This window comes from Jaculus jaculus, chromosome 3 (assembly GCF_020740685.1).
Source record: "Jaculus jaculus isolate mJacJac1 chromosome 3, mJacJac1.mat.Y.cur, whole genome shotgun sequence".
Lineage (NCBI taxonomy): Eukaryota > Metazoa > Chordata > Mammalia > Rodentia > Dipodidae > Jaculus > Jaculus jaculus.
In genome coordinates this window covers 88,044,108-88,057,113 of record NC_059104.1, presented here as the reverse complement: position 1 = coordinate 88,057,113, position 13,006 = coordinate 88,044,108, and the positions used below count along the sequence as shown (strand labels likewise).

Below are 13,006 nucleotides of genomic sequence, written 5' to 3'. Positions count from 1 at the left end.
GATCTACAGCAGTCCCGTCCACCCCCTGCTATATGGTCCCAAGGGATCCTGCTGTCCCATACCCTCACCCCACTGCATCACAGCATCACACAATCCCATTCTCCCCCCTCCCTGGCCCAGACACACCACCAGTCTGCTTTGTCCCATTACTCCCTTCTCTTGTCCCTTCAGGCCACCTGGCCACATAGTTCCATGCCTCGAACCACCAAGACATTGACCAAGACATTGACAAGCCCCTTTATCAGGTCCTCGGGCACTAACCAGAGCCTCTCGGACTCCTCCCATCTGAGCAGACAAGACAGGCCCCATTGCCATCAGAAGCCTAATTCTGGCAAACATAAAAGGGAATAATCATTGAAAACACTTCAAGGGTAAACTACAGTTTCCTCCTAAATTAAATAAGATTCCTATACTGTGATGAGCAGACCACAGTGCAAAAGGAATAACATGAAAAAATAAAATGAAGTAAATTGAGCAAGGGTGCCCAGTCCCACAGCAGAAGTCTCTAATTAAAACATAGAAGAGACAACAGGATCAGAATTCAAAAATGATACAAGCTATGCAATCCTGGCCAAGCAATTAGCAGAACTTGCAGAATATGAACAAAGGTCCACTAACTATATGAATGCTGTCCTTGCTAGATTAGATATAATAGAAAAGAATCAGGAAGTATTCTAAAGACAGTTAAATGGTCTAAAGGAGGGCAAAAAAATAAGAGGAACTAATAATCAGCTGGCTAAGCTCAAAGGAGACATAAATAAATGCAAGGATGAATTCCAAGAAGTATTAAGAAAATCAGAAAATGACATGAAAAGGGAACTCAACAGAGGCATGGATACTGTACATTAAAAAGCAGTAGAAAATATAAACCAAGTTGAAGAAGTCCAAACCTCTGTAGAAGCTCTCAAGAATAGTCAAGAGGATAGAAACTCAGAACTGGAAGACAAAACAGAAGAAACTGTTTGTTGGTGAATCCAAAAATTTGAGTAAGTTCAAAATTTTTGTGACTAGAACATGAGGGAACTGTGGGATGCCCATAAATGTCCCAACAGTCAAATCATGGGAATACCAGAAGGAGAAGAAATTCAGACTAAAGGTGTGGAAAACTTACTCAACAAAATTTTCAAAGAAAAATTTCCCACCCTCTCAAAAGAAAGTCCCATCAAGATACAAGAAGCTAACAACTATAAACAGACTGGGTCAAAGGAGAAATTCTCCAGGATATATTATTATGAAGACTCTAAGCATCAAAAACAAAGAGAAAGTCCTAAAAACAGCAAGTGAGAAACAGCACATTACATATAAAGGTAACACCATCAGAATTACTTCAGACTTCTCAATAAACCCTGAAATCCAGAAGGGTCTGGAATGGAACACTACAAAGTGAAAGAACCTATGGCTTCCAACCCAAACTACTCTACCCAGCACAAGTATCCCTCATAATAGATGTTGAAAGAAAAAGTTGCCACAATAAAAGTCCACTCTACAACTGTATGAACACAAAGCTAAACATACAGAGAGTACCTCAGGGAATTCATCATACAGAAGAGTCAAATAGCCAACTTCAAGTGCCTACAAGAAGCAAATCACAATAGCCAAACTCAGAGAAGGCCCAAAGAACTGCAAAGTCCAAGAAAATACCAACCACATAAAGCACTACAATATGGAAGGGATTGAATCAAACCTCACAGTTATTATCCTAAACATTAATGGCTTTAATTCACTCATCAAGAGACATAAATAACAGGGTGGATCAGAAAATTAAACCTCTCAATCTGCTGTCTTCAAGAAACCACATCACCAGTAAAGACAGACATCCCCTCAGGGTGAAAGGGTGGAAAATGAAATTCCAAGTGAACACAATTAAGAAAGAAGCAGGTGTTGCTATACTAATATCAGATAAAATAGACTTCAAACCAAAAGTAATCAAAAAAGACAAAGCCACGTCTTATCAAGGAAATGACTCAACAACAGGATATCATAATCATTGGTCTTTATGCACCAAACACAGGTGCACCACAATTCATAAAACAAAACTACTAGACAACAAAACAGAAATTAACACCAACACCATCATAACAGGGGACTTCAATAGTCTACTATCAGCAATAGATAGATAATCCAAACAGAAAATTAACAGGGAAGTAACAGAGCTCAACAACACCATATGTCAGTTAGACCTAATGGACATCTACAGAAAATTATACCCCAAATCTACAGAATACACATTCTCAGCAGTCCATTTTCATTAGCGACAAAAATATAAATATACTTTGGAATAACATTAATCAAGGATGTGAAATACTTTGATAATGAAAACAAAATGAAGAAAGAAATGGAAGACTTGAGAAAATGGAAAGACCTCTCATGCACATGGATAAGCAGAATTAACATTGTGAAAATGGCAGTCTTACCAAAAGCAATATACAGATTTAATGTAATACCAACATTTATCTTCACAGTGATAGAAAAAATGATCTCAGAATTCATATGGAATGGCAGAAGGCCTCATATGCAACATATACTCAGTTAAAAAAAAAAAAAAAACACCACTGGAGGCATCACCATACCTGATCTAAAGCTATATTTCAAACCCATAGTAACAAAAATGACATGGTACTGGCATAACAGCAGGATTATAGACCAATGGAACAGAATAGAGGATCTGGACTTTGGATCAAGTAAGACAGCTACTTGCTATTTGACTAAGGTCCTAACAATGTATACTGGAAAAGACAGCATCTTCAACAAGTGGTGCCGGACAAACTGAATAACCATATGCAGGAAATGAAACTAGATCCACACATCTCACCATGCACAAAAATCAAGTCCAAATGGATCAAAGACCTTAATATAAGACCAGACATCCCAGTAGCTCAAGAACTTAAACAAAAATTCAACCATTGGGATCTCGTGAAGCTGAAAAGTTATATTTGTTGTTGTTGTTTGTTTTCACAGACAAACATACAATAAGCAGAGCCAATAAGACTGCCCACAGAATGGGAGAAAATTTTTGCAAGCTATATAACTGACATAGGCCTACTTTCCAGAATCTACAAAGAACTCAAAAACCTAAACAATCAAAAATCAGAGACTTCTGGTTAAGATGGCGGTGTAGGTACCACACCAAAGCAGCCTAGGGGGGAAAAAAGACCAAAAAAACTCAGCAAAATACACACTTTTCCTAAAAAGTGAGGTGTATAGGAAATTGAAGTGGCAGCGGAGAAGTAGAAGAGATCCAGAGCATCCAGAGCTGGCACAGGCCGGAAAAGCGGCTCCAGCAGGTCCACCAACCTCAGCAGCGGCAGCGCAACAGAAAGCGGCCAGACTCGACTCCAGCCGCAGGAAAAGCCAGATGCGGGAGCTTCCACTCACACTGGCACTCTCTGCAACTCAGGAAACGTGAAGGGAGACTGGCAGTGAGCAACGGAGGAGCAGACCACGAGGTAGAAGAACACGTGGAACTGCGAGAGAACCAGAACAGCTGCGGCTCCCTCCCCGCCCCCACCGCCTGAGCCCAGCTCCAGCGAACACAGTAGTGGTCCCAGGACCTGGCCACACCAACTTGAGCCAACAGTGGGACCCAAGCAGGAGCAGAGTTCAGCAGCAACATCAGTGGCTCCAGCACCGGTAACAGCGGCCCCAGCAGTAGAGCGGCAGACCCAGCAGCAGCAGACCCAGGAGTGGCAGCAGCAGCAGCTTCAATGGCAGCAGTGGCAGCAGCAGCAGCTTCAATGGCAGCAGTGGCAGTGGACAGAGCAGCAGCAGCGTCAGCAGCAGTGGTGGCTCCAGCAGTGGCAGCTACAACAGCAGCAAAGGTAGCAGCAGTGGTGGGCCCAGCAGCAGCAGCTTCAGCAGCAGCAGCTACAGACCCAGCAGCGGCAGCAGTTCCAAAAGCAGGGGTGCAGATCTGCAGGGCCACACTTGCCAGGCTCGGTTTGCCCTGCAGGAAAAGACAGTGCCCAGCTCCAGAAATCAGAACAGCAGCCTGACGACCCAGGCAGCATCTTGACTGAGACCAAAATCATCCAGGGTAACTGGGATTGCAACAGGAAAGGGTCTCACTTGGTCGTAAGCTAACTTGGATCCCTCAACAGACCAGAAATCTTAACCTCTCTATTGATAGAGGATCTGGTTGTTATAATAACTACTCTGGCATACATACTTGGGGCTGTTTTTGACTGAATGTGTACAGTGTTTAGTTAAATGTTAGAATCTACCTGTATTTTATTCCACTCAGCCTGCTTGAATACTCCCATAGCAGAGAAACTCAACTCCTAGGAACACCTTTGTAGATATTTGAGAGTCTTAAGAGCCACACCTAACACCTTAAGCTCCTACCCTGAAAATATATAACATCAAATCAATTGATACAGTTAAGAATATCCCGCTAGCTAGAAAATCCAAGCATTAATCCAAGATGCAAAAATATATATGTTATAACACAAGAAACACTAAAAAGCAAAACGAGATAAATCCACCTAAAAGTATTAATGCATCAGAAATGTCCTCCAGTGAGAATGAGTTAGAGGAAATGCCTGAGAAAGAGTTCAAAAGAATGATTATAAATATGTTCAAAGAGGTCAAATAACAAATCAAAAGAATCAAAGAGGAAATCAAAGGAATCAAAGAAGACGCAGGACACCAATTTAATGAAATAAAGAAGACAATACAAGACATAAATAAGGAAATAGAAATAATAAAGAAAAATCAGTCAGAATTACTAGCAATGAAGAACACAGTTAATGAAATGAAAAACTCTGTAGAAAATCTCACCAGTAGGATGGATGAGGGAGAGGACAGAATATCTAAGCTAGGAGACCAGGTAGCAGATCTAATACAGTCCAACAAAGAGAAAGACAAACTTATAGAAAAGTATGAGTGGAAATTTCAAGATATACGGGACACTATGAAAAGATCCAATATAAGAATTCAGGGCATAGTAGAAGGAGAAGAATTCCACTCCAAAGGCATAGTAGGCGTCTTCAACAAAATCATAGAAGAAAATTTCCCCCAAATTGGGAAAGAAGTGCCAATGCAGATACAGGAAGCCTTTAGAACCCTAGCCAGACAAAGCATGGAAAGAACCTCTCCTCGCCATATTATAATCAAACTTCCAAACACACACACCAAAGGAAAAATATTGAAAGCAGTTAGAGAGAAAAATCAAGTTACCTACAAAACAAGCCCATCAGGATTACAGCAGATTATTCAACACAAACTTTTTTTTAAATTTTTTTAAATTTATTTATTTGAGAGCGACAGACACAGAGAGAAAGACAGATAGAGGGAAAGAGAGAGAATGGGCGCGCCAGGGCTTCCAGCCTCTGCAAACGAACTCCAGACACGTGCGCCCCCTTGTGCATCTGGCTAACGTGGGACCCGGGGAACTGAGCCTCGAACCGGGGTCCTTAGGCTTCACAGGCAAGCACTTAGCCGCTAAGCTATCTCTCCAGCCCTCAACACAAACTTTTAAAGCCAGAAGGGCTTGGAGTGATATATTCCAAGTTCTGAAAGATAACAACTGTCAACCAAGGTTACTTTATCCTGCAAAGTTATCCATTCAAATAGACGGAGAAATAAGGACATTCCATGACAAAAGCAGGTTAAAGGAGTATTTGAAGACAAAACCAGCTCTACAGAAAATACTTGATAGAATCCTCCATGCTGAAGAAAAGGAAAAGCACACATATAAGGAACTTAGAAAAAACAAGCAATACTCAAATACTAGTCAACAGAAGAGAGCACAGATAGTACCGGAACCACAAAAAAGAAAAAAAAAAAAGGAAAACATAAATGCACACCTTTCAATAATATCTCTTAATATCAACGGCCTCAATGCCCCAACGAAAAGACATAGATTCGCAGACTGGGTTAAAAATCAGGATCCTACAATTTGTTGCCTCCAAGAAACTCACCTTTCTACAAAGGATAGACATTACCTTAGGGTGAAAGGTTGGAAGACGGTGTTTCAAGCAAATGGGCCTAGAAAACAAGCAGGGGTTGCTATCCTAATATCGGACAGGGTAGACTTTAGTTCAACGTTAGTCAAGAAAGATAAGGAAGGTCACTTTATATTGATGAAGGGCACACTCCAACAGGAGGACATTACAATCCTAAACATATATGCACCTAACATGGGGGCTCCCAAATTCATCAAACAAACACTATTAGAACTAAGGTCACAGCTAACACCAAACACAGTGGTGGTGGGTGACTTTAACACCCCACTCTCATCAATTGACAGGACATCCCGGGAAAAAATAAACAGAGAGGCATCTGGACTAAATGAGGTCATAGAAGGAATGGACCTAACAGATAGTATGGACATTTCATCCAAAGGCTGCAGAATGTACATTCTTTTCAGCAGCACATGGAACATTCTCTAAAATAGACCATATATTAGGACACAAAGCAAATCTTAACAAATTCAGGAAAATTGAAATAATTCCTTGCATTCTATCTGACCACAATGGAATTAAACTACAAATCAGTAGCAAGAAAGGCTATAGAGCATACACAAAATCATGGAAACTAAACAATACACTACTAAACATGAATGGGTCAATGAAGAAATCAATTAGGAAATCAAAAAATTTATAGAGCCAAATGGTAATGAGAACACAACTTATCAAAATCTCTGGGACACAATGAAGGTAGTTCTAAGAGGTAAATTTATAGCCTTAAGTGCCTATATTAAGAAATTAGAGCTGGGCGTGGTGGTGCATGCCTTTAATCCCAGCACTCAAGAGGCAGAGGTAGGAGGATCGCTGTGAGTTCGAGGCCACCCTGAGGCTACATAGAGAATTCCAGGTCAGCCTGAGCTAAAGTGAGACCCTACCTCAAAAAACCAAAAAAAAAAAAAAAAGAAATTAGAAAGGTTGCAAGTAAACGACCTAATGCTTCACCTTAAAGCTGTGGAAAAAGAAGAACAAGGCAAACCAAAACTCAGTAGATGGGAAGAAATAATAAAGATTTGGGCAGGAATTAATGAAATACAAACAAACAAACAAAAAAAAAAAACAATCCAAAGAATTAATGAAACAAAGAGTTGGTTCTTTGAAAGGATAAACAAGATTGATAAACCCTTAGCAAATCTGACCAAAAGAAAAAGAAGAGACACAAATTAATAAAATCAGAGATGAACAAGGTAACATCACAACAGATTCCAGAGAAATTCAAAAAACCATAGGGAAATACTATAAAAGCATATACTGCACAAAGTATGAAAATCTGAAAGAAATGGATGATTTCCTTGATTTATATGACCTACCTAAATTAAATCAAAATGAGATTAATCACTTAAATAGACCTATAACAAACATGGAGATCTGAACACTTACCAATAATCTCCCAACTAAAAAAAGCCCAGGCCCAGATGGATTCACTGCTGAATTTTACCAGACTTTTAAGGAAGAGCTAACACCATTGCTTCTTAAGCTTTTCCAGGAAATAGAAAAAGAAGGAACTCTACCAAACTCCTTCTGTGAGGTCAGAAAATTACAGACCAATCTCCCTCATGAACATAGATGCACAAATTCTCAACAAAATATAGGCAAAGAGAATACAAGAGTATATCAAAAAGATCATTCACCCTGACCAAGTAGGCTTTATCCCAGAGATGCAGGGATGGTTCAACATACGCAAATCTATAAATGTAATACATTACGTAAACGGGTTGAAAGAGAAAAATCACATGATCATCTCATTAGACGTAGAGAAAGCATTTGACAAAATCCAACATCCCTTCATGATAAAAGTCCTACAGAGACTGGGAATAGAAGGAACATATCTCAATATAATAAAGGCTATTCATGACAAGCCTACAGCCAACATATTACTAAATGGGGAAAAACTGGAAGCTTTTCCATTAAAATCAGGAACAAGACAAGGGTGTCCACTGTCCCCACTTTTATTTAATATAGTTGTGGAAGTCTTAGCCATAGCAAGAAGGCAAGAGACACATATAAAAGGGATACAAATTGGAAAGGAAGAGATCAAGTTATCATTATTTGCAGATGACATGATTCTATACATAAAGGACCCTAACGACTCTACTAGCAAACTGTTAGAGCTGATCAAAACCTGCAGCCATGTTGCAGGATACAAAATAAATACACAGAAATCAGTAGCCTTCATATACGCTAACAACAAACACACAGAGGATGAAATCAGAGAATCACTCCCATTCACAGTTGCATCAAAAAAATAAAGTACCTTGGAATAAACCTAACCAAGGAAGTAAAGAATCTCTACAATGAGAACTTTAAAACACTCATGTGAGAAATTGCAGAAGACAGTAGAAAGTGGAGAAACATCCCTTGTTCCTGGATTGGAAGAATCAATATTGTGAAAATGGCATTCTTACCTAAAGCAATCTACACATTTAATGCAATCCCTATCAAAATTTCAAAGGCATTCTTCATGGAAATAGAAAAAACAATCCAAAAATTCATTTGGAATCACAAAAAAAACTCAAATATCTAAAATAATACTGAGCAACAAAAATAAGGCTGGTGGTATCACCATACCTGATTTTAACCTATACTACAGAGCCATAGTAACAAGAACAGCTTGGTACTGGCACAAAAACAGACATGTAGATCAGTGGAACAGAATAGAGGACCCAGATGTCAGCCCAAGTAGCTATAGCCACCTGATATTTGATAAAAATGCCAAAAACTCGTTGGAGAAAAGACAGCCTCTTAAGCAAATGGTGTTCGGAAAACCGGATATGTATCTCCAGAAGGATGAAAATAGATTCTTCTCTCTCACCATGCACAAGAATTAAGTCCAAATGGATTAAAGATGTTAATATCAGACCTGAAACTCTGAAACTGCTAGAGGAAAAAGTAGGGGAAACCCTTTAACATATTGGTCTTGGCAAAGACTTTCTGAATACAACCCCAATTGCTCAGGCAATAAAACCACAGATTAATCACTGGGACCGCATGAAATTACAAAGATTTTGCACTGCAAAGGACACAGTGAAAAAAGCAACGAGGCAACCTACAAATTGGGGAAAAAAAAATCTTCGCCAGCTATATATTTGATAGAGGATTAATATCTAGGATATACAAAGAACTCAAAAAGCTAAATAATAAAGAATCAAACAAGCCAATCAAAAATTGGGCTATGGAGCTAAATAGAGCATTCTCAAAGGAAGAAATATGAATGGCATATAATCATCTAAAAAATGTTCTACGTCACTAGTCATCAGGGAAATGCAGATTAAAACTACATTGAGATTACATCTCACTCCTGTCAGATTGGCCGCCACCATGAAAACAAATGATCATAAATGTTGGCGGGGATGTGGAAAAAGAAGAATCCTTCTACACTGCTGGTGGGAATGCAATCTGGTCCAGCCATTGTGGAAAACAGTGTGGAAGTTCCTCAAACAGCTGAAGATTGATCTACCTTATGACCCAACTATAGCACTCCTAGAAATGTATCAGAAGGACTCATCTCATTTCCTTAGAAGTACGTGCTCAACCATGTTTATTGCTGCTCAATTTATAATAGCTGGGAAATGGAACCAGCCTAGATGTCCCTCAACTGATGAGTGGATAATGAAGATGTGGCACATTTATACAATGGAGTTCTACTCAGCGGTAAAGAAAAATGAAGTTATGAAATTTGCAGAAAAATGGATGGACCTCGAAAGGACTATACTAAGTGAGGTAACCCAGGCCCAGAAAGCCAAGCACCACATGTTCTCATATGTGGATCCTATCTACAGATGACTGGGCTTCTGCGTGGGAAGGAAAATATTCAGTAGCAGAGGCCAGTAAGTTAAAAAGGAGATATAAAGGGAAGAGAAAGGAAGGAAGGAGGGTACTTAATAGGTTGATATTGTGTATATGTAAGTACAATGATTGAGATCAGGAGGCAATATGATGGAGAATCGAATTTCAAAGGGGAAAGTGTGGGGTGGAGGGAGGGAATTAGTATGGGATTTTTTTTTTTATAATCATGGAAAATGTTAATAAAAATTAAGAAATAAAATTTTTTAAAAAAGAAGTCCGAAGTAATTCTGATGGGGTTACCTTTGAATGTGGTGTGCTGTTTTCCCCTCACTGCTTTTAGGATATTCTCTTTGGTGTCAATGTTTAGAGTCTTAATGACAATATGTTGTGGAGAGTTTCTCCTTTGGTCCATTCTGTTTTGACTTCTGTTGGCTTCTTTTATCTTGATGGTCCTTTCTTTTAAGAGACTGGGGAGTTTTACTTCTATTATTTTGTTAAATATGTTCTCCATGCCTTTGGTCTGAATTTCTTCTCCTTCTTCTATTCCAATGATCCTGATATTAGGGCACTTAAGTGTATTCCTTCATGTTCTATTCGCAGGAACTTGTGAACTTACTGAAATTTTTGAACTCTCGAACTGTTTCTTCCATCTTGTCTTCCAGACCAGAGTTTCTATCCTCCACTTAGCTGACTCTATTCTTGAGCGCTTCTAGAGAGTTTTGGACTTGTTCAATTAAATTTCCATTTTCTACTACTTTTTATGTATAATTTCCATCCCTCTGTATAGCTCCCTTTGCACATCATTTTCTTATTTTCTTGATAATTCCTGGAATTCATCCTTGCATTTCTTTATGTCTTCATTTAGCATGGCAGCTGATTTTTTAAAGTCTTTTTTTTTTTCCACTGTCCATCAAAACTCTTAACTCTCTTTGAATTCCTTCCAATTTCTTATGTATTAGTTCTAGTTTAATGATGGCAGGATCCACACGATTATAGGTCCTTTGTTGCTTTCCTGCAAGTTATACAAGTAGGTTGGTGAGGGTTGCATTGCTCATAGCTTCAATTTGATGTTCTGATCCTAGTGACTCTTCTATGTTTTGGTTAGATGTATTCATTGTAGGACTGGGTGATCTAACTGGATTTTCTTGCATTTGATTTTTCATGTTATTTCTTTTGCGCTGTGGTCTGCCCATGATAGTGTATGGGCATGTAGGTGGATCAGCCTCGGCTCCAGCTCAGTGGGAATCTGAGGCCGCCTGAGGCTGTTGCCAAGCAGCCTGGGCTTTGGCTCTCACTTGTCAAAGCCACTTGTCTACTGCCTGGCAGAGGTGCCAAATTTGCCTGAATTCTCAAGCGGTAATGCACCAAAGCTGCTTGTGTTCAAGCTAGGAGGGACACTGAGCTACCAAGCACTGAAGTAGCCCAAACTCTGGCTGGGAACATTGGGACCCGGAAGCAGTCTGCACTCCCCCACCACAGGACAATGGCAGAGAGCCAGTGCGGCAGACAGGTTGCGGATGGCACCTGAGCTGGCACAAGCGAGAGGCACAGTCTGAGCTTGTGTGGCAGTTGCTGTGGGCTGGGCTCGTTGAACGTGCAGCAGCAGGTGCAGTATGTGAGCAAGTGGGCAGAGAAGTCTAAACGTCCACACACAGGGATTGGACTGTGCGCATCTGTGCTGTGGACACGGGGAGAGGTGGGCTTCCCGCTCCTGAGGGAATCAGGGATTCCCTGGTATTGACAGGAGGAACTCGCGGTGGCCAGAGCAGTAAATGGTCTAGTGTGTGGAGCAGGCTAAGCTTCTGCACGCAGGGATCAATTGGTGCGCAGCGGCAGACAGGGCGCCTATTTGAGGGAAGAGGTGGGCTTCCTACCCGCAAGGGGTTCCTCAATTCCCTGTCCCCCCCCCCCCGCCCTGTACCCTGCCACTGATAATCTGTTGGAGATTGCTCTCCCCTCAAAGCCCCAATGAACCCTTAATGTCTTGCCTTTCTTTCCCCGGGATTTGCAACGCAGCTAGGTGGTTGCCATCTTGGCCAGAAGTCCTCTTTCCTCTCTTTCTTTCTTTCTTTCTTTTTTTTTTTTTTTTTTGGTTTTTCGAGGTAGGGTCTCGTTATAGCCAAGGCTGACCTGGAATTCACTATGGAGTCTCATGGTGTCCTTGAACTCACAGCAATCCTCTTACCTCTGCCTCCCGTGTGCTGGGGTTAAAGGTGTATGCCACTACGCCCAGCTCTCCTCTATGTCTTTTTTATATTACCTATATTTTTCTTCATTCTTTTCCCTTGGTGCTGGCCTGCAGTTTATATCCACAGTGGCCTATGGACGTGGTTAACATTCACAGTGAGTTGTTGATCAGAGAGAACAAGGTTTCCAACCAAAGAAAGACTCGGTCAGAGCACTTGGTTACCCACCAGAGGTAATGGTAAGACTCTACTGCCGAAGACACCATATGTGGTTGGTATGGAATGTGTAGACACCTTGCTGGAATTTGGAAGAGTGTCTTTTCCTAGACAGTTAGCTTGTCTAGTACCAGAAGGTGCTACATGAGCTACTACTGGAGGAAATTGTCCAACATCTGTCCAAACAACTCATGGTCTAAGTTACTTAGCAGCAAACAACCTGATGTAATGTTCATCCAAGTGCAATAGTGGCACACAGCCATGACGGGTAACCAACTGCTCTTGAATATGCCATTATATTCACTCAGTGTTACAGAACCCATAGCTGGAACTGGAGAGGAAGTCAAAATCATATCCAAAAAAATAAGCATGCTCTCCAATATCAAGCTTCCACCAGCCTTGGGCTACAAGAGGGCCTACACCTATTAAGTTATCTCTAAACTAATAATGGTTATCCCATTTATCTGGTGTTAACTTCGCTCTCCATTGGAGAATCTGCTTTTGTTTTTCAGATGGATTCAGAACCTGAGGAGAGAATCAGCTCATTGCACCTCACCAGGGTACCAGCTGAAACCATACAGTAACTGGAGAAATGAGCAAGAGTGTTGCTTTCTTGGTGAACCTGGTATCAGCACAAGGGTGAAGGAGATAGACACAGAGAACACTCAACTCATACCAAACCAGATATCCAGAGACACAGAGGCTCCCAAGACCTCATTACTGAAGTAGACCTAAAACAAACCCAATATGGCTCAGGGAAATTCATGGAAGATGGGGCCAAAAGATTGTTAGAGCCACAAGTTGGAACATTATGCACAGAGACATTGCCTCTTCCCCATGACTGATGGCTACCCC

At 40.7% G+C, this 13,006-nt stretch overlaps 1 protein-coding gene across 1 annotated transcript in view; it reads left to right on the top strand.

Moving 5' to 3' along the window:
• The window catches only part of Ccdc15 (coiled-coil domain containing 15), a 154,737-nt gene extending 142,023 nt beyond the window's left edge, over positions 1 to 12,714 (top strand). The window contains exon 14 of the mRNA XM_045145105.1: positions 12,664 to 12,714. Coding sequence (XP_045001040.1) covers positions 12,664 to 12,680 — 17 coding nt within the window. The 3' untranslated portion in view covers positions 12,681 to 12,714. The remainder of the gene's footprint in view (positions 1 to 12,663) is intronic.
• Positions 12,715 to 13,006: the final 292 nt, after the last annotated feature.